Source organism: Bombina bombina, chromosome 7, assembly GCF_027579735.1.
Source record: "Bombina bombina isolate aBomBom1 chromosome 7, aBomBom1.pri, whole genome shotgun sequence".
Lineage (NCBI taxonomy): Eukaryota > Metazoa > Chordata > Amphibia > Anura > Bombinatoridae > Bombina > Bombina bombina.
In genome coordinates, this window is record NC_069505.1 from 293059660 (window position 1) to 293082321 (window position 22662).

At 43.0% G+C, this 22662-nt stretch overlaps 1 protein-coding gene across 1 annotated transcript in view; it reads right to left on the reverse strand.

The window, feature by feature from the left end:
* TASOR (transcription activation suppressor) overlaps window positions 1-22662 on the reverse strand; it is a gene marked incomplete in the record, with an annotated part of 188224 nt that overhangs the window by 104269 nt on the left and 61293 nt on the right. The window contains 1 exon segment of the mRNA XM_053720850.1: window positions 15750-15870. Within this exon segment, the coding sequence (XP_053576825.1) occupies window positions 15750-15870 (121 nt within the window).

The window sequence follows — 22662 nt, forward strand, 5'->3', positions numbered from 1 at the left end:
CCTGAGCTTTCAGAGAGCCCCAAACTGCTCCCCAGCCTTATAGGCTGGCATCCGTAGTCACAATCACCCAAGAAGGTCTCAGGAAGTCCCCTGAGCCAGGTTTTCCTGAGAAATCCACCACAAAAGAGAGTCTCTTGTAAGGGAGTCCAGATTTATCTTCTGTGATAAATCTGAATGTTCTCCGTTCCATTGACTGAGCATGCAAAGCTGCAGCGGTCACAGATGGAACCGAGCAAAAAGAATGATGTCCATGGAAGCCACCATCAGACCAATTACCTCCATGCATTGAGCCACTGTTGGGACGAAAGGCAGACTGGAGAGAAAGGCAAGCAGCAAGAATTTTGGATTTCCTGACCTCCGACAGGAAAATCTTCATGGATAGGGAATCTATGATTGTCCCTAGGAAACACACTCTTGTAGCTGGAATTAGACAACTCTTTTCCAGATTCACCTTCCACCCATGGGAACATAGAAAAATATCTGTATGAGATTTTGCTAGTTGAAAAGAGGACGCCTGAATCAAGATATTGTCTAGATAAGGAGTCACAGCAATTCCCTGGGATCTGATTACTGCCAAAAGAGCTCCGAGAACCTTCGTGAAAATTCTTGAAGCTGTGGCAAGACCAAACGGAAGAGCAACAAATTGAAAATGTTTGTCCAGAAAGGCAAACCTTAGAAACTTGTCATGATCCCTGTGAATAAGAACATGTAGATAGGCATCCTCTTACGCTTACCCGAAGAAGGGAAAGCTGACAAGGCCGCTGATACTGCAGAAGTAATCTGAGTGGCAAAATCCCCAGGTAAATAAACACCCCCAGGTGGATGAGAGGACACAGAAGGCACAGTATGAGAAACAATTAAAGCTTAGGACGTTTGAGGAGAAAGTGGAGACGTCACGCACAGCATTATCCTGAGAGACACTTGTCTATGAAGGGAGTAATTTGTCTTTACATTTTAAAGTTTTTGCTAAGCATGAGGAGCAAAATTGCATAGGCAGGACAATTTGGGCCTCTAAACAAAGTAAACATTTATCCATAGAGATAGACTGATCCTGTTCTGAATCCATAGCTACAGAATAACAGGCCCACTAGCAATTAGCAATAAAGACATTTTAATAATAAAAAATAAATGTAATTCTCAAGGTTAAATATCAAATATTAAACACCAATGTTAAACACCAAATTTAGGTTCAAATATATGAGATAGATTGCCTGAGGCTCCTACCGGCCAGAAGACACCCAATAGTAAGAGGAAATAACCAAACTCTCTTGTAGTGATCCTCTCTAGATAATCCAGTGAGCTGATTTAACAGAGCTGTCACAAGAAGCTTCTAGCTGAGTAGAACGGCTTCATATACACTCCACAACAGCTCTGCTCTGAAAAGCGGAAGCGCGGTCATCACGTGAGCGGCACAAACAGAAACTGCACCAAAGTATTTTCCTCATCTCTAAGAAAGAGCGCGAAAGTAATCCGCAGTTAAAAAACGGCTAAAATTAAAAACCGTTAATACTGTTTAAAATAAGCCCCATCAACTGTAAAAATCATATACAACCCTTTAAACATAGAAGCATTCATGTATGGCTGGTAACTAATAAAGGAAGCACTCTACCGTTAACCCATTGCATCCCTTTGCCAAGTGAACTCCCTTTTTAAATTCTCATACTTGCATAAATAAAAAACACTCAAGTGCACCAATATGAATTCTTAACTGATAAGGATTATTAAGTCCCAAAAAGGATCTGATGAGGATTAACCTCTTAAGTGCTGCTGTCCTTCTGTACCTAGAAGGCAAAGGCACTTAAAGTGAATGTCAATTTTGATGCTAAAGTGCCCGGTTTATGGATAGGTCATCCTCCAATCACGGCTTCCCCCCCAGGGGAATCAGTGCCTGATTCAATGCCGTGATTGGAGGAAGCTGGATTTCTCATTTTAGATCCAGAAAGAGGCTTTGCGACGGGTGGAGGAAGCTGGAGCTGCTGTGAAGATTAAAAGTTTTTTTTTTTTTTTTTTACAGCAGTGAAATGTAAATTTTGATGAATTAAAGTGACCCTGTTTTTAATCGAATTTTTAAAAACCGGGCACTTTAGCATCAAAATTGACATTCACTTTAACTTTGATCCAACTGCAGGACAGATGCTGCTCCTTAAGTGTGGCAAGTACTTCACTCCCTGTCATGGACCTGTAGGAAAAGAAAGAACCAAGTAACCAATTCTGGCATTCTACAAAAAGGGTAGCAAAATGTTAAAAGTAAAGCAAGGACAAGCTCACCGCCTTTTAACTGCTTAAAACCACCACTACTCTTGCTAAAGAGATTGACGTGGACACAGCTAGACCCCAATCCTTGCTTGCAGGGAAAGGTACCCATAAAAGGATTCAATACCTTCAGACACCAACTTCGTACATCCTCCATTGACAGAGGCAAAGAGAATGACTGGGGATTTTGGATAAGGGAAGTTACACTTAACAGCTTTGCTGGGGTGCTCTTTGCCTCCTCCTGCTGGCCAGGAGTTGAATATCCCACTAGTAATTGGAATGACATTGTGGACTCTCCATGTCATAGGAAAGAAAATAGATTCTCAGGAGCAGGAGTTTTACAAATGCATTTGAAGTTTAAGAGGCAGCAATAAAATTAAAAATTCAGTCACACACAAAAGGGGCAAATAAATAGACCTTCCAACTGTCCCTATTTAAGAGGCATAGTCCCAAATAGGGATAGTCCGATATATCGGAACGGCCGATTTTTAGAAACTTACCGATATTAGCTATATGGAGCAAATCAAAAGAAATTTAGCTCTGTGTACTTCAGGGAAACTATGTAGTTTTAAGTGACATAAATCATCAATAGCACAAATAAGCTGGACATAGTATCTAATAATAAACAGAACTGATAAGAGTCCAAGCCCAGGTGTTCTTGGGAGCTCAGTTAACAAATACCATACCACCAATGGCAGGCCTGTAGATGGACTTGCATAAACATATGATTTGTTAAATGGAAAATGTGATCTTTAAGTGGCACTTAATGCTACATAGTTTCCCTGAAGTACACAGAGCTAAATTACTTTTGATATGCTCATAGGGGTCAGCAATACATAAAATCAATCTGCTTGCAAATTGCTGTCACAAATAGAACATTATTTGTTGCATTCTGATAAATTTTACACATTTGCAAAAAAGCTGTATGGGCATAAAAAAAAAAATATTTTTTAAAAAAATGATAGTTCAGGCACATAAATTAAATGTCCACAACAAAAAACCTTGAGTAGAAAGCTATGCTGTATAGGAGACTAGTATCAACATTCTCTAGCAGTGGATAACAATGTAGTGTTTAGCTTTGCAGTAGTGACAAATTTAAATTTATATCAGTGTGGAGTTTAAAAACTAAATTTATACTTACCTGATAAATTGATTTCTTCAATGGTAAGACGAGTCCACGGATTCATCCTTTACTTGTAGGATATTATCCTTCCCTACAGGAAGTGGCAAAGAGCACCACAGCAGAGTTGTCTATATAGCTCCTCCCTTAGCTTCACCCCCCAGTCATTCGACCGAAGGTACAGGAAGAAAAACGATAAACTACAAGGTGCAGAGGTGACCGAGTTTAAATCAAAAAATATAATCCGTCTTAAAAAATGACAGGGCGGGCCGTGAACTCGTCTTACCATAGAAGAAATCAATTTATCAGGTAAGCATAAATTTAGTTTTCTTCTATAAAGGTAAGACAAGTCCACAAATTCATCCTTTACTTGTGGGATACAATACCAAAGCTACAGGACACGGATGAACGGGAGGGACAAGACAGATGGTTAAACAGAAGGCACCACTGCGTGAAGAACTTTTCCCCCAAAAATAGCCTCCGAAGAAGCAAAGGTATCAAATTTGGAAAAGGTATGAAGCGAAGAACAAGTCGCAGCCTTACAAATCTGTCCAACAGAAGCATAATTTTTAAAAGCCCATGTGGAAGCCACCGCTCTAGTAGAGTGAGCTGTAATCCTTTCAGGAGGCTGCTGTCCAGCAGTCTCGTATGCCAAACGGATGATGCTTTTCAGACAAAAAGAAAGAGGTAGCCGTAGCTTTTTGACCTCTACGTTTTCCAGAATAGAAAACAAACAAAGAAGACGTTTGACAGAAATCTTTGGTTGCTTGCAAGTAAAACTTCAAAGCACGAACCACGTCCAAGCTGTGCAACAGACGCTCCTTCTTAGAGGAAGGATTAGGACACAGAGAAGGAACAACAATTTCCTGATTGATATTCCTATTAGTAACAACCTTAGGAAGGAATCCAGGTTTGGTACGCAAAACCACCTTATCAGCATAGAAAACAATATAAGTCGCATTGCAATGCAGATAATTCAGAAACTCTTCGAGCCGAAGAGATAGCAACTAAAAACAGAACTTTCCAAGATAGAAGCTTAATATCTATGGAATGCATAGGTTCAAACGGAACCCCTTGAAGAACCTTAAGAACTAAATTCAAACTCCATGGCGGAGCAACAGGTTTAAACACAGGCTTGATTCTAACTAAAGTCTGACAGAACGACTGAACGTCTGGAACATCTGCCAGACGTTTGTGCAGTAGAATCGATAAAGCAGATATCTGTCCCTTTAAGGAACTAGCTGATAACCCCTTCTCCAATCCTTCTTGGAGAAAGGACAAAATCCTAGGAATCCTGATCTTACTCCATGAGTAGCCTTTGGATTCGCACCAATAAAGATATTTACGCCATATCTTATGATACATTTTCCTAGTGACAGGCTTTCAAGCCTGAATCAAGGTATCTATGAACGACTCGGAGAAACCCCGCTTGGATAAAATCAAACGTTCAATCTTCAAGCAGCCAGCCGCAGAGAAACTAGATTTGGATGCTGGAATGGACCTTGAATGAGAAGGTCCTGTCTCAGAGGCAGAGTCCATGGTGGAAGAGATGACATGTCCACCAGGTCTGCATACCAAGTCCTGCATGGCCACGCAGGTGCTATCAAAATCACTGAAGCTCTCTCCTGTTTGATTCTGGCAATCAAACAAGGAAGGAGAGGAAATGGTGGAAACACATAAGCCAGGTTGAACGACCAGGGTACTGCTAGAGCATCTTTCAGTACTGCCTGAGGATCCCTTGACCTGGACCCATAACAAGGAAGTTTGGCGTTCTGACGAGACGCCATCAGATACAATTCTGGTGTGCCCCATTGATGAATCAATTGTGCAAACACCTCCTGATGGAGTTCCCACTCCCCCGGATGAAAAGTCTGACGACTTAGAAAATCCGCTTCCCAGTTCTCCACTCCTGGGATATAGATTGCTGATAGATGGCAAGAGTGAGTCTCTGCCCATTGAATTATTTTGGTAACTTCTATCATCGTTAGAGAACTCTTTGTTCTCCCCTGATTGATATATGCTACAGTAGTGATATTGTCCGACTGGAATCTTATGAATCTGGCCGATGCCAGCTGAGGCCACGCCTGAAGCGCGTTGAATATCGCTCTCAGTTCTAGAATATTTATCGGGAGGAGAGCCTCCTCCTGAGTCCACAAACCCTGTGCTTTCAGGGAATTCCAGACTGCACCCCAGCCCAATAGGCTGGCGTCCGTCATAACTATGACCCATGCTGGCCTGCGGAAACACATTCCCTTGGACAGATGATCCTGTGACAACCACCAAAGAAGAGAGTCTCTTGATCCAGATTTATCTGAGGAGATAAATCTGCATAATCCCCATTCCACAGATTGAGCATGCAAAGTTGCAGTGGTCTGAGATGCAAGCGAGCAAACGGAACTATGTCCATTGCCGCTACCATTAAACCGATTACCTCCATACACTGAGCCACTGACGGCCGAGGAATGGAATGAAGAGCTCGGCAGATGGAGAAAATCTTTGATTTCCTGACCTCCGTCAGACAAATTTTCATGTCCACCGAATCTATCAGAGTTCCCAGGAATGGAACTCTTGTGAGAGGGATAAGTGAACTCTTTTTTTACGTTCACCTTCCACCCGTGAGATCTTAGAAAAGCCAACACGATGTCTGTGTGAGACTTGGCTAGTTGGTAAATTGACGCCTGGATTAAGATATCGTCCAGATAAGGCACCACTGCTATGCCCCGCGACCTTAGAACCGCCAGAAGGGACCCTAGCACCTTTGTGAAAATTCTGGGAGCCGTGGCCAACCCGAAAGGAAGAGCCACAAACTGGTAATGCTTGTCCAGAAAGGCGAACCAGAGGAACTGGTGATGAACTTTGTGGATAGGAATGTGTAGATACGCATCCTTTAAATCCACGGTGGTCATATATTGACCCTCCTGGATCATTGGCAAAATAGTCCGAATGGTCTCCATCTTGAAGGATGGGACTCTGAGGAATTTGTTTAGGATCTTGAGATCCAAAATTGGTCTGAATGTTCCCTCTTTTTTGGGAAACACAAACAGATTGGAGTAGAACCCTTGCCCCTGTTCTGTTTCTGGAACTGGGCAGATCACTCCCATGGAATATAGGTCTTCTACACAGCGTAAGAACACCTCCCTTTTTGTCTGGTTTACAGACAATTGAGAAAGATGGAATCTCCCCCTTGGGGGAGAATCTTTGAAATCTAGCAGATACCCCTGGGTTACTATTTCTAAAGCCCAGGAGTCCTGAACGTCTCTTGCCCAAGCCTGAGCAAAGAGAGAAAGTCTGCCCCCTACTAGACCAGGTCCCGGATCGGGGGCTACCCCTTCATGCTGTCTTGGTGGCAGCAGCGGGCTTCTTGGCCTGTTTACCCTTGTTCCAAGTCTGGTTAGGTCTCCAGACTGACTTGGATTGAGCAAGATTCCCCTCCTGCTTTGCGGCAGGGGAAGAGGAAGAGGGACCACCTTTGAAGATTCAAAAGGAACGAAAATTATTTTGTTTGGTCCTCATCTTATCCTGAGGAACGGCATGGCCTTTCCCTCCAGTGATGTCTGAAATGATCTCTTTCAGTTCAGGCCAGAATAGGGTCTTACCCTTGAAAGGGGTGGCTAAAAGCTTATCTTTTGATGACACATCAGCAGACCAGGACTTAAGCCATAACGCTCTGCGTGCTAAAATGGCAAAACCTGAATTCTCCGCTGCTAATTTAGCCAATTGAAAGCGGCATCTGTAATGAAAGAATTAGCTAGCTTGAGCGCCCTAATTCTATCCAGAATATCCTCTAATGGAGTCTCAACCTGAAGAGCCTCTTCCAGAGCCTCAAACCAAAAGGGTGCTGCAGTAATTACAGGAACAATGAACGCTATAGGTTGGAGAAGAAAACCTTGATGAACAAATATTTTCTTCAGGAGACCCTCTAATTTTTTATCCATAGGATCTTTGAAAGCACAACTGTCCTCAATAGTTATAGTTGTGCACTTAGCCAGGGTAGAAATAGCTCCCTCCACCTTAGGGACCATCTGCCACAAGTCCCGCACGGCGTCTGATAGGGAAACATTTTCTTAAAAGTAGGACGGGGAGCGAACGGAATACCTGGTCTATCCCACTCCTTAGTAACAATCTCCGAAATCCTCTTAGGGACCGGAAAAACATCAGTGTAGGCAGGAACCTCAAGGAATTTGTCCATTTTACACAATTTCTCTGGAACTACAACAGGGTCACAATCATCCAGAGTTGCTAAAACCTCCCTGAGCAATAAGCGGAGATGTTCTAGTTTAAATGTAAAAGCCATCATATCTGAATCTGTCTGAGGGAACATATTTTCAGAAATCTCTCCCTCAGACAGCAAATCCCTCACCCCCAACTCAGAACATTGTGAGGGTACATCAGATATAGCTAATAAAGCGTCAGAGGGCTCAGCGTTTGTTCTCACACCAGACCTACTGCGCTTCCCCTGCAACTTAGATAAAACCTCTGTGAGGGTAGTATTCATAACTGCAGCCACATCTTGCAGGGTAAAATCTGAGGCACGAAAATAGGCCACGCCCATCTCACTCAGTTTTCTGAGCCTCAAAGAACCGCACCAGAGCGGTTATAACTAGCCATGTGGGTTCCAAGACCCAAAAGTTAAGCCATGTGTGCCCTAATAAAGTTGCCCAAAACGTTTATTGCCCATAAAAAGGTTAAAGCTCACAAACAGTTTGCATTCAGTGTCAACCATATATGTAATTGGCCCCATAAGCAAGCTAAGTAATGCCCCTCTTTTAGCTCTAGGATTACTGCTTACCCTTACCCTCCTGGGTTTAATGTCAGTCTTTCTGAAATACACAGTCTCTCCAGAAAAAATATGACTGAACATACCTCATTGCTGCAAAGCATGAAACCGTTCCTCACACTGAAGTTTCCTGTACCCCTCAGCTTCTGTGGGAACAGCAAATGGACCTTAGTTACAAATGCTAAGATCATCAACCTCCAGGCAGCAGTCTTCATCCATATGCTGCCTGAGAGTAAATAGTACAAACCGGTACCATTTAAAAATAAACTCTTGATTGAAGAATTAAAAACTAATATTTTATCACCTCTTTCACTTTACCCTTCCTAGTACTTAGAGTAGGGAAAGAGAATGACTGGGGGGTGGAGCTAAGGGAGGAGCTATATAGACAGCTCTGCTGTGGTGCTCTTTGCCACTTCCTGTAGGGAAGGATAATATCCCACAAGTAAAGGATGAATCCGTGGACTCGTTTACCTTTAAAGAAGAAAGGGATTTATACAATTTTTCTATGTTTTGGGAAGCAATTGAATAAGTTAATTTTCAAGCACTTTATTTTTCCCAGTTGTTTACTTTTAATGTTTAAAATATTAATAAGCATGTTCAGTTTATACCAGATTTGTGTAGAAATTGTGTTGATTTTTCAAAACTTAAATGTACAGAATATCGGCCCCTATTATTGGTCATCGGCCTGAAAGGCGGTCAATAATCGGTATCGGCCCTGAAAAAAGGATATTGGTCTATCCCTAACCCCAAATTCTAAATTCTGTCCCTCTAAGACATACTGTATGTTCTGATTTGAAGATCTTCCCTTATTCCCACCCAGATGTGCCCACAGACCACCCAAAACCAATTACTGACTACCCAGACATGCCCATGACCCACACCTTTTAACAGAGTCCCTCCCACAAAATGGCAATGGCACCCCTCAACCTTGTGAGTCCCTAATACCTAGCGACAAACATTGGGAGGTATGAGGAAAGCACTTGTGTATACATAAAGATTTAAATTAAAGAACATTAGAAAACAGATATAAAATTCTAGTTATGTCAAGTCCTTTCAGAGGAAAAAAATTGCATTTTAATACTTAACTTAACAATATATTATTCACCGTTAGAGTAAAGTCTGTAACCTTATTTAAGACTTACTACATAGAGCAAAGACCTTCCTACCAAAAATATAAAAATATGAATGTTTGGGTGAAGAGCTAAGAGTGTCTGAAACAATCAAGATAGAGCTCTTGGAAAAGTCTGTAACACCAGCGCCCAGCCTGTGTTCCTGGGACAAAAGTGCCCAGCCTGTGTTACCAGTACCTCAGTACCCATTAATAAACTCTCCTTGAGTGCTGTCTTCATGCCAAAAAGCAAACCAGTCCTTCTTTCACCATTTAACAAACAGAACCTTATGTCAGAAATCGCATTAAAGAATAAACTACAATCTCCTGACATTACCCCAAATATGACAAATAGCTCAAGGCACACACCAAGTAAACACAGCAGCAAGTATTACTATGTAGTTTCGGGATCATGTTTGCTTGATAGCCAAAGGGTTATAGGTCTGTTCAGCCCACAAAGGACCACTATTCATTGGTGATTTCTGAAACAGTAAGCTTATATACTAGAAATGTGTAAAAAAAAAAAGAGAAAAGAATGGAAAGGAATGCACATCCTTGTGGTTGATGGTGGACATATATGGTCCAGGGTACATAGCCCTTGTAATGGAATGGTATTGTACAGCATGAAAATAGGTCATATGTGTGAAACTACAACTAAAGTTTAGAAAGATACAAACCAGGTGCTGGGAAAATACTCAACCAACTTAGAAACTCTAAAATATAAAATATCTTTCTTCCAAAACTACTACTTATTTTTATCCCTAATTGGATATCTGCACAGGACACCTGGACTGAATAAACAGACAGCTAATGGAGAGTCTTGGAAACAGCCATGTGAGGAATAGTTACATCACTGAGTGATGTACCCTACTTACAGTGGATTTGCACACTATAATAAAGTTCTTTGCACAGCTGCATCCTAATTGGCACACTGGTTAGTGTATATTCATCACTATCACACAAAGCAGTTCTAAACATAGTTCTTTTCAAAGTTTGTAGATAAACAAACTACAAAAATACTCAAACAATTTACCTAAGCATTTCCACTCACTGATGGTGCCCACAAAACTGTCAAATTTAAAACCGATTAATGAACAGTCTAGCAAACTTAAAGGGACAGCCTACTCCAAAATTTATATTGGTTAAAAAGATAGATAATCCCTTTATTACCCATTTCCCAATTTTGCATAATCAACAGTTATATTAATATACTTTTTACCTCTGTGTTTACATTGTATCTAAGCTTCTGTAGACTGCCCCCTTCTCTGCACTGAGATATGAGGCAGTTCAACAGCTTAGATATTAGCATATAAGCCTACCTAGGTTTAGCTTTCCACAAAGAATACCAAGAAACCAAAGAGAAACATAAATTAAGCTTACCTGATAATTTAAATTTCCATCTGTGGGAGGAGAGTCCACGGCTTCATTCATTACTTGTGGGAAATAAGAACCTGGCCAGGAGGAGGCAAAGACACCCCAGCCAAAGGCTTAAATACCTCCTCCCCCACTCTCCTCATCCCCCAGTCATTCTGCCAAGGGAACAAGGAACAGTAGGAGAAATATCAGGGTATAAATGGTGCCAGAAGAATATGAAATTTAGGTCCGCCCACCGGAGCAAACGGGCGGGAGCAGTGGACTCTCCTCCCACAGATGGAAATGAAATCAGGTAAGCATAATTTATGTTTTCCATCTAAATGGGAGGAGAGTTCACTGCTTCATTCATTACTTGTGGGAACAAATACCCAAGCTCTAGAGGACACTAAATGAACAAAAACGGGAGGGTACAAGGAGGCGGACCCTATACTTAGGGCACCACAGCCTGCAGAACCTCTCTCCTAAACACAGCTTCCGCCGAAGCAAAAACATCAAATTTGTAAAATTTTGTAAAAGTATGTAAGGAGGACCAAGTAGCCGCCTTACAAATCTGCTCAACAGAGGCCTCGTTATTAAAGGCCCAAGAAGAGGCCACAGCACTAGTTGAGTGAGCCGTAATCCTGAGGAGGAGGCTTATGTCCCGCTGTCTCATAGGCCAAACGGATAATGCTCCTCAACCAAAAAGACAAAAGTGGAAGAGGCCCTCTGCCCCCTACGCTTCCCTGAATACACCACAAATAAGGACGAAATCTTTTGTGGCCTGAAGATAAAACTTCAAGGCTCGAACCACATCCAAGTTATGCAGTAACCTTTACTTAGACGAAGCACAGCCTTATCAGCATGAAAAACCAGGTAAGGGGGCTCAGATTGCAAGGCAGCTAACTCAGAGACCCTGCAAGCTGATGAAATAGCCAGAAATAGAACCTTCCAGGACAGAATCTTAATGTCAAGCGCATGCATAGGCTCAAACTGAGCCCTCTGCAAAACCTTAAGAATCAAGTTTAAGCTCCAAGGAGGAGCAGAATTTCTAAAGACAGGTCTGATCCTAGACAGAGCCTGAACAAAGGACTGAATATCCAGAAGCTCCACTAGCTTCTTGTGTAACAGCACCGAAAATGCCGAAATCTGTCCCTTTAAGGAACTGGTGGCAAGATCTGTATCTAGTCCATCCTGGAGAAAGGTCAGAATCCTGGATACCCTAACCTTGTGCCAGGGATATCCACATTCCTCACACCAGGATAAGTAGGTCATCCACAACTTATGATAGATGCGACAAGTGACAGGCTTCCTGGCCTAGATGAGAGTATCAATTACTCTCTCAGAAAAACCTCTCTTAGCCAAGACTAGGCGTTCAATCTCCACGCAGTCAGCCTCAGAGAATCGAGATTTTTGAGTAGAAAGGGACCCTGCACCAGCAGATCTCTGCGCCATGGAGAGACAATGACATCCCCACCAGATCAGCAAACCACGTGCTCAATGGAGCAATCAGAATTGTCGAAGCTTGCTCCTGTTTGATGCGGGCCACCACTCGAGGAAGAAGTGGCAAAGGACGAAAAATGTAAATTAGGTTGAACTCCCAAGGCACCGCTAAGGCATCTATCAGCTCTGCCTGAGGGTCCGCGACCTGTATCTGGGTAGCTTAAAGTTGAGTCTGGACGCCATGAGGTCTATCTCCGGCGTCCCCCATCTGTTGCAGATCTCCACAAACACCTCGGGATGGAGAGACCATTCCCCCGGATGAAACGATTGTATGGTGAGAAAATCAGGTTCCCAGTTGTCCACACCCGGAATGTGGATCACTGAGAGCGAACAATTGTGAGTCTCTGCCCATTCCAGAATCCGAGATACTTCCCCCATGGCTAGGGAGCTTCTCGCCCCCCCCCCCCTGATGGTTTATGTAAGCCACCGAGGTAATGCTGTCCGACTGGAATCTGATGAATCGGGACAACCCCAAGTGGGGCCAAGCCCTCAGAGCATTGAATATCGGTCGAAGTTCCAGAATATTTATTGGTAGAGTCGACTCCTCGAGTCCACCTGCCCTGTGCCCTTCTGGCACCCTAAACTGCTCCCCATCCTGATAGACTTGCGTCCGTGTTCACAATCTCCCAGGATGGCCTAAAGAAGGATGTCCCCTGGACCAGCTGACCCGGACGGATCCACCAAGAGAGGAATTCCCTCACTCGGTTGTCCAGAGAGATCTGTTGGGATAGATCTGAGTGATCGCCGTTCCATTGTCTCAACATGCATAACTGAAGAGGTCTGAGATGGAACCTGGCAAATGGAATGACATCTATGCTGGATACCATGAGCCCAATCAACTCCATACACTTACTTGGCCAGAGATGGCCTTGAGGAGGTCTAAAGGGGAAGACAGCTGGACACAATCTTGGAACGTCTCTGATCTGTCAAGAATATCTTCATAGATATGGAATCTATTATCGTACTCAGGAACTCCACGCTGTTGTTGGGAACCAGAGGACTCCTTCCTTCGTTTATCTTCCATCCATGGGATCGAAGGAGAAGAGTCCTCGAGTGGTCCTCCGCGAGACTGCAGAACAAAGACTGGACCAGAATATCGTCCAGATGTGGAGCCACCGCAACACCTCTGGCTCTCGCTACCACGAGCAGCGCCCCCAGAACTTTCGTAAAGACTCTTGGGGCAGTCGCCAGACCGAACGGTAGGGCCACAAACTGGAAGTGTTGGTCCAGAAATGTGAATATTAGGAACCTGACATGGTCCTTGTGGTTTGGCACGTGAAGGTAGGCATCCTTCAAGTCTATTGTCGTCATAAATAGCCCCTCTTGAACTAGGGGCAAGATCGATCTGATTGTGTCTATTTTGAACGATGGAACTGACAGAAACTTGTTTAGGCACTTTAGGTCCAGAATTGGGAGGAACGTGCCCTCCTTCTTTGGGACCACAAAAAGGTTTGAATAGTACCCTAGACCCCTTTCTGCTAGAGGTACTGGAACGATTACTCCAGAGAGATGAGAGATCCCTCACGCAATCTAGAAAGGCGTCTCTCTCTTCTCCGGTCTTGAGGATAGGTTTGACAGGAGGAATCTGCCCCTGGACGGATGAGCCTTGAACCCTATCCTGTAACCGTGGATCATAACCCAAGGATCCTGTACGTCTCTCATCCAAACCTCTGCGAACAGAGATAGTCTGCTCCTACGCAATCCAGCGACGGATCGGGGGCCACCCCTTCATGCAGACTTAGTTTCCACGGGCTTCTTGCTCTGCTTGGACTTGTTCCAAGATTAAGCTGGCTTCCAAGATCCCTTGTCTGCTCGGTCTTCGCAGCAGGCTGCTGGCGTTGAGACTTGTCCGAACGAAAGGGACAAAAAGTAGAGCCCTTAGGCTTATTCTTCTTATCCTGCGGAAATAAAGCACCCATGCCTCCCGTGACCGTGGATGTAATAGAGTCCAGGCCTGGACCAAGAAGAACTTTCCCCTGAAACGGAAGGGATAGTAATCTAGACTTGGAAGTCATGTCAGCAGACCACAACTTTAACCCAACTGGGCAGCGAAATCTGGCAACCAGGAGGCCCCTCCCGTGGGAGGAATAGTAGGGTTTTGGGGACTACATGTGTAATCGGAGATGAATGTTGGGAACGCACCTCGCGGGGCGGAGAACCCTCAGAGGTGGACGGCTCAGTAGTACTAAATATTTTATTCTTTTTAGATATTGCAAACTTATCAAAGCATGTGGAACACAGTTGAGCAGGTGGATCAACCTTTTTCCTCCTCACAATAAACACAGGTATGAGATTTAATTAAAGAGGGAGTATCCTCTAACATGTCAGAGCCCTCCATAGCTTGCGCCTTTAATACGGACTAAGATTAAATGGCACCTTTATACACCAATGGCTGGGGCACTCACCACCTCCTATGACCCGGACCACGGAGAAACCGTTACGTCTCCCACAAATGCCGATCAGGAAAGAAGAAGTTGAAGAGGCCACACCCAGTCACATTGAGTGCCATGCAGGATCGCCCCTGCACTATAGAGAAAACAAGCCAAAAAAAAAGGTTGCACCACTCGCCACCTGACTGTTCACACATTGCTAAAGCCTCATCTCACACATGACGTAGCATGTCCAATATTTCCCTTTCCAGGAATATTAACCCTTGATTCTATACAGATAAAAGGAGACACACTGTGACCCCGTCTTCTTGTGTTACATGTGTATAAATGAAACAATCTTACCAGAATCTATGGCGTGGAACAGGAATACGGCCCTTCAAGTGTGACAGGTTAGTAGCATCGCTCCTGACATGGACTTGAGTGAATAAAGGCAGGCAGCGAAACTCGTCAACGCTGATTGCCAAGGAGCTGTTAACAGGAGTCCGGATGGTTTTGCAGAGATGACACTCCCTGCATCTCCGGACTCTAACTTTCATCCATGCTCTCACTGAGAGGCTGACAGACATACTTAAAACTCCAGTCCCATTTTGAAGAGTACTACCCTCCATAAGAGACTACTCCAAATTTTCCGACACTTCTCTGCAAACCTCCTGTAACGAAAGGAAAAGAATGACTGGGAAATGTGGGGAGGTATTTAAGCCTTTGGCTGGGGGGTCTTTGCCTCCTCCTGAAGGCCAGGTTCTTATTTCCCACAAGTAATGAATGAAACAGGGACTCTCCTCTTATTAAGATGGAAAATTGATGATACAAATAAATTGGAAAGTGGTTTAAAATTGCATGCCCTATTGGAATCATGAAAGTTGAATTTTGACTAGGCTGTTCCTTTAAATTATAGGAGCATTATGGCACATATATAACATCCGGTCTCTACAAATTTGTTTACAAATTAAGAGAGATGACAATTTTTAGGTTTCAAGGTATGCAATAAGAAAATGCTCTAACACATTACAATGAATGAGAAGATACCTCTATATTATTTACAGAAACGTGAAGTAAAACAAAGTGAAGGTGGGAATGGGAAGGAGGGAGAGAAGGGAGGGGAAACAATGAGGAGAGAAAAGAAAAGGGTGAGAGACAGAAATAAGAGAAAAGGGGAGGTTTGCAAGAACATTTGTCAAGCCTTGTTCTGTAAAGCACTACTATTGTTTTAGCTTCCAAATCAGGATGAACACAGTCAGTGTTTGTTACCTGTAATTGGAATAAGTTTCCAGAGCATTTCACCATCCACGTTGTCTGAACTAGAGCACTGTCGTTGGTAGACCGTTTCAATAGGAGTGCTGGGGCAAGGGCTGGCACTTTTTGAATATGGCTAAAAGCAATAATAAAAACATTATAAATTTGCATACCATATATATTATGTATGCACACAGAGATACTATGCGTGTCTTGTAAACATAAATTAGGGTTGCACCAATACCATTTTTTAAAGACCGAATACAAGTACCGATACTTTTTTTCAAATACTCGCCGATACCAATTACTGATCCTTTTTTTTTTAATTTCATGTAACAGTTTCTCAAACACAATACAGAAAAATGATTTAAGACAGCTTCTTTATAAATACTGAACTATTGTTGTTCTCAATATATTTGCTTTTGTTATTCTCAACTTTAGTCTACTGACGTTTGTATCAACATGGTCTCACTAAATTTCTTGTTATCGTATATCAAGGCTGAATGTCTACAGTTTTCTTGCCTTTTGCATAAACAATTATTTGTTTAAAGTGTTATTTTCCACTGAGGATATTGTAATAAAGAGGCGTGTATGAAGCCCATCTATGTCAATTGACAATGTTTGTGATGTAATCTATATAACCGCATTGTGGGCGGGCAATAAACAGAACAATTGTTACACTTCATTTGTGTGAGCTGACAGTTTGTTCCCGAGATCTCGTATCAGGTGTATAATTTTGCTCCAGCTGAGGTTAGAATACTTGTGGGTGATATGTTGTATCCAGCCTTGGTAAGTTCCCCTAAAACTCTGACGTACAATAATACAAATAACAGCAGTTTTTATTGGCAGAACAGAAGTGAACAATTTTTAGTTAAGTCTACTCCAGCTTAAAATGAAATGGGAACATGAAGTTTGAAAAAATGCCACAAGATGGCGTATGGGTAAGATATAAGATCTGGAGGTATAGGTTTAAGTATCGGTGCATTTGCACAAGTACCAAGACTAGTATCGGTGCATCCCTAACATAAAATATTCTTATAAACTACAGGTTACCTTATGTAAAATTATTTAACCACAAAAAAACAGAATTTATGCTTACCTGATAAATTACTTTCTCCAACGGTGTGTCCGGTCCACGGCGTCATCCTTACTTGTGGGATATTCTCTTCCCCAACAGGAAATGGCAAAGAGCCCAGCAAAGCTGGTCACATGATCCCTCCTAGGCTCCGCCTACCCCAGTCATTCGACCGACGTAAAGGAGGAATATGCATAGGAGAAATCATATGATACCGTGGTGACAGTAGTTAGAGAAAATAATTCATCAGACCTGATTAAAAAAACCAGGGCGGGCCGTGGACCGGACACACCGTTGGAGAAAGTAATTTATCAGGTAAGCATAAATTCTGTTTTCTCCAACATAGGTGTGTCCGGTCCACGGCGTCATCCTTACTTGTGGGAACCAATACCAAAGCTTTAGGACACGGATGATGGGAGGGAGCAAATCAGGTCACCTAGATGGAAGGCACCACGGCTTGCAAAACCTTTCTCCCAAAAATAGCCTCAGAAGAAGCAAAAGTATCAAATTTGTAAAATTTGGTAAAAGTGTGCAGTGAAGACCAAGTCGCTGCCTTACATATCTGATCAACAGAAGCCTCGTTCTTGAAGGCCCATGTGGAAGCCACAGCCCTAGTGGAGTGAGCTGTGATTCTTTCAGGAGGCTGCCGTCCGGCAGTCTCATAAGCCAATCGGATGATGCTTTTAAGCCAAAAAGAGAGAGAGGTAGAAGTTGCTTTTTGACCTCTCCTTTTACCAGAATAAACAACAAACAAAGAAGATGTTTGTCTGAAATCCTTTGTAGCCTCTAAATAGAATTTTAGAGCACGAACTACATCCAAATTGTGTAACAAACGTTCCTTCTTTGAAACTGGATTCGGACACAAAGAAGGCACAACTATCTCCTGGTTAATGTTTTTGTTAGAAACAACTTTCGGAAGAAAACCAGGTTTAGTACGCAAAACCACCTTATCTGCATGGAACACCAGATAAGGAGGAGAACACTGCAGAGCAGATAACTCTGAAACTCTTCTAGCAGAAGAAATTGCAACCAAAAACAAAACTTTCCAAGATAGTAACTTAATATCTACGGAATGTAAGGGTTCAAACGGAACCCCTTGAAGAACTGAAAGAACTAAATTGAGACTCCAAGGAGGAGTCAAAGGTTTGTAAACAGGCTTGATTCTAACCAGAGCCTGAACAAAAGCTTGAACATCTGGCACAGCCGCCAGTTTTTTGTGAAGTAAAACAGATAAAGCAGAAATCTGTCCCTTCAAAGAACTTGCAGATAATCCTTTCTCCAAACCCTCCTGTAGAAAGGATAGAATCTTAGGAATTTTTATCTTGTTCCATGGGAATCCTTTAGATTCACACCAACAAATATATTTTTTCCATATTTTATGGTAAATTTTCCTAGTTACAGGCTTTCTAGCCTGAACAAGAGTATCAATGACAGAATCTGAAAACCCACGCTTTGATAAAATCAAGCGTTCAATCTCCAAGCAGTCAGTTGGAGTGAAGCCAGATTCGGATGTTCGAATGGACCTTGAACAAGAAGGTCCTGTCTCAAAGGTAGCTTCCATGGTGGAGCCGATGACATATTCACCAGGTCTGCATACCAAGTTCTGCGTGGCCACGCAGGAGCTATCAAGATCACCGAAGCCCTCTCCTGATTGATCCTGGCTACCAGCCTGGGAATGAGAGGGAACGGTGGGAATACATAAGCTAGGTTGAAGGTCCAAGGCGCTATCAGTGCATCTACTAGAGTCGCCCTGGGATCCCTGGATCTGGACCCGTAGCAAGGAACCTTGAAGTTCTGACGAGACGCCATCAGGTCCATGTCTGGAATGCCCCATAATTGAGTTATTTGGGCAAAGATTTCCGGATGGAGTTCCCACTCCCCCGGATGGAAAGTCTGACGACTCAGAAAATCCGCTTCCCAATTTTCCACTCCTGGGATGTGGATTGCAGACAAGTGGCAGGAGTGATTCTCCGCCCATTGAATTATTTTGGTCACTTCCTCCATCGCCAGGGAACTCCTTGTTCCCCCCTGATGGTTGATATATGCAACAGTCGTCATGTTGCCTGATTGAAACCTTATGAATTTGGCCTTTGCTAGTTGAGGCCAAGCTTTGAGAGCATTGAATATCGCTCGCAGTTCCAGAATGTTTATCGGGAGAAGAGATTCTTCCCGAGACCATAGACCCTGAGCTTTCAGGGGTTCCCAGACCGCGTCGGTCGTGACAATGACCCACTCTTGTCTGCGGAAGCTCATTCCCTGTGACAGGTTGTCCAGGTCCAGCCACCAACGGAGTGAATCTCTGGTTCTTTGATCTACTTGGATCGTCGGAGACAAGTCTGTATAATCCCCATTCCACTGTCTGAGCATGCACAGTTGTAATGGTCTTAGATGAATTCGTGCAAAAGGAACTATGTCCATTGCCGCAACCATCAAACCTATTACTTCCATGCACTGCGCTATGGAAGGAAGAAGAACAGAATGAAGTACTTGACAAGAGCTTAGAAGTTTTGATTTTCTGGCCTCTGTCAGAAAAATCTTCATTTCTAAGGAGTCTATTATTGTTCCCAAGAAGGGAACTCTTGTTGACGGGGACAGAGAACTTTTTTCTATGTTCACTTTCCACCCGTGAGATCTGAGAAAGGCTAGGACAATGTCCGTATGAGCCTTTGCTTTTGACAGAGACGACGCTTGAATCAGTATGTCGTCCAAGTAAGGTACTACTGCAATGCCCCTTGGTCTTAGCACCGCTAGAAGGGACCCTAGTACCTTTGTGAAAATCCTTGGAGCAGTGGCTAATCCGAATGGAAGTGCCACAAACTGGTAATGCTTGTCCAGAAAGGCGAACCTTAGGAACCGATGATGTTCCTTGTGGATAGGAATATGTAGATACGCATCCTTTAAATCCACCGTGGTCATGAATTGACCTTCCTGGATGGTAGGAAGAATTGTTCGAATGGTTTCCATCTTGAACGATGGAACCCTGAGAAATTTGTTTAGAATCTTGAGATCTAAAATTGGTCTGAATGTTCCTTCTTTTTTGGGAACTATGAACAGATTGGAGTAAAACCCCATCCCTTGTTCTCCTAATGGAACAGGATGAATCACTCCCATTCTTAACAGGTCTTCTATACAATGTAAGAATGCCTGTCTTTTTATTTGGTTTGAAGACAATTGAGACCTGTGGAACCTCCCCCTTGGGGGTAGTTCCTTGAATTCCAGGAGATAACCTTGAGAAACTATTTCTAGCGCCCAAGGATCCTGAACATCTCTTGCCCAAGCCTGAGCAAAGAGAGAGAGTCTGCCCCCCACCAGATCCGGTCCCGGATCGGGGGCCAACACTTCATGCTGTTTTAGTAGCAGTGGCAGGTTTCTTGGCCTGCTTACCCTTGTTCCAGCCTTGCATCGGTCTCCAGGCTGGTTTGGTTTGAGAACTATTACCCTCTTGCTTAGAGGGTGTAGAATTTGAGGCTGGTCCGTTTCTGCGAAAGGGACGAAAATTTGGCTTATTTTTAGCCTTAAAAGACCTATCCTGAGGAAGGGCGTGGCCCTTTCCCCCAGTGATGTCTGAAATAATCTCTTTCAAGTCAGGGCCAAACAGCGTTTTACCTTTGAAAGGGATGTTAAGCAATTTGTTCTTGGAGGACACATCCGCTGACCAAGACTTTAGCCAAAGCGCTCTGCGCGCCACAATAGCAAAACCTGAATTTTTCGCCGCTAATCTAGCTAATTGCAAAGTGGCGTCTAAGATAAAAGAGTTAGCCAATTTAAGTGCTTGAACTCTGTCCATAACCTCCTCATACGAAGAGTCTTTATTGAGCGACTTTTCTAGTTCTTCGAACCAGAAACACGCTGCTGTAGTGACAGGAACAATGCATGAAATTGGTTGTAGAAGGTAACCTTGCTGAACAAACATCTTTTTAAGCAAACCCTCTAATTTTTTATCCATAGGATCTTTGAAAGCACAACTATCTTCTATAGGGATAGTAGTGCGTTTGTTTAGAGTAGAAACCGCCCCCTCGACCTTGGGGACTGTCTGCCATAAGTCCTTTCTGGGGTCGACCATAGGAAATAATTTTTTAAATATAGGGGGAGGAACAAAAGGTATGCCGGGCCTTTCCCATTCCTTATTTACAATGTCCGCCACCCGCTTGGGTATAGGAAAAGCATCGGGGGGCACCGGGACCTCTAGGAACTTGTCCATCTTACATAACTTCTCTGGAATGACCAAATTGTCACAATCATCCAGAGTAGATAACACCTCCTTAAGCAGAGCGCGGAGATGTTCTAATTTAAATTTAAAAGTAATAACATCAGGTTCAGCTTGTTGAGAAATTTTTCCTGAATCTGAAATTTCTCCCTCAGACAAAACCTCCCTCCTGGCCCCTTCAGATTGGTGTGAGGGTATGTCAGAACCATTATCATCAGCGTCCTCATGCTCTTCAGTATCTAAAACAGAGCAACTGAAGATAAGTGGGCATTTTGGACAAAATGTTTTTAATAGAATTATCCATTACAGCCGTTAATTGTTGCATAGTAAGAAGGATTGGCGCACTAGATGTACTAGGGGCCTCTTGTGTGGGCAAGACTGGTGTAGACACAGAAGGGGAAGATGCAGTACCATGCTTACTCCCCTCGCTTGAGGAATCATTTTGGGCAACATCATTATCAGTGGCATCATTGTCCCTACTTTGTTTGGACACTATGTCACATTCATCACATATATTTAAATGGGGAGGAACCTTGGCTTCCAAACATACAGAACATCGTCTATCTGATGGTTCAGACATGTTAACAGGCATAAACTTGATAACAAAGCACAAAAAACGTTTTAAAATAAAACCGTTACTGTCACTTTAAATTTTAAACTGAACACACTTTATTACTGAATATGAGAAAAAGTATGAAGGAATTGTTCAAAATTCACCAAAATTTCACCACAGTGTCTTAAAGCCTTAAAAGTATTGCACACCAAATTTGAAAGCTTTAACTCTTAAAATAACGGAACCAGAGCCGTTTTTACATTTAACCCCTATACAGTCCCTGGTATCTGCTTTGCTGAGACCCAACCAAGCCCAGAGGGGAATACGATACCAAATGACGCCTTCAATAAGCTTTTTCAGTGGTTCTTAGCTCCTCACACATGCATCTGTATGCCTTGCTTTCCAAAAACAACTGCGCATTAGTGGCGCGAAAATGAGGCTCTGCCTATGACTAGAAAAGGCCCCCAGTGAAAAAGGTGTCCAATACAGTGCCTGCCGTTTTTTTAATACATCCCCAAGATTAAAAGAACTATTTATAGTTATAATCCACTAAATATACTTATAAAGTAATCGTTTTAGCCCAGAAAAATGTCTACCAGTCTTTAAAGCCCTTGTGAAGCCCTTTATTCTTATACTAAACTAAGAAAATGGCTTACCGGTTCCCATAGGGAAAATGACAGCTTCCAGCATTACCAAGTCTTGTTAGAAATGTGTCATACCTCAAGCAGCAAAAGTCTGCCCACTGTTTCCCCCAACTGAAGTTAATTCATCTCAACAGTCCTGTGTGGAAACAGCCATCGATTTTAGTAACGGTTGCTAAAATCATTTTCCTCTTACAAACAGAAATCTTCATCTCTTTTCTGTTTCAGAGTAAATAGTACATACCAGCACTATTTTAAAATAACAAACTCTTGATTGAAGAATAAAACTACATTTAAACACCAAAAAACTCTTAGCCATCTCCGTGGAGATGTTGCCTGTGCAACGGCAAAGAGAATGACTGGGGTAGGCGGAGCCTAGGAGGGATCATGTGACCAGCTTTGCTGGGCTCTTTGCCATTTCCTGTTGGGGAAGAGAATATCCCACAAGTAAG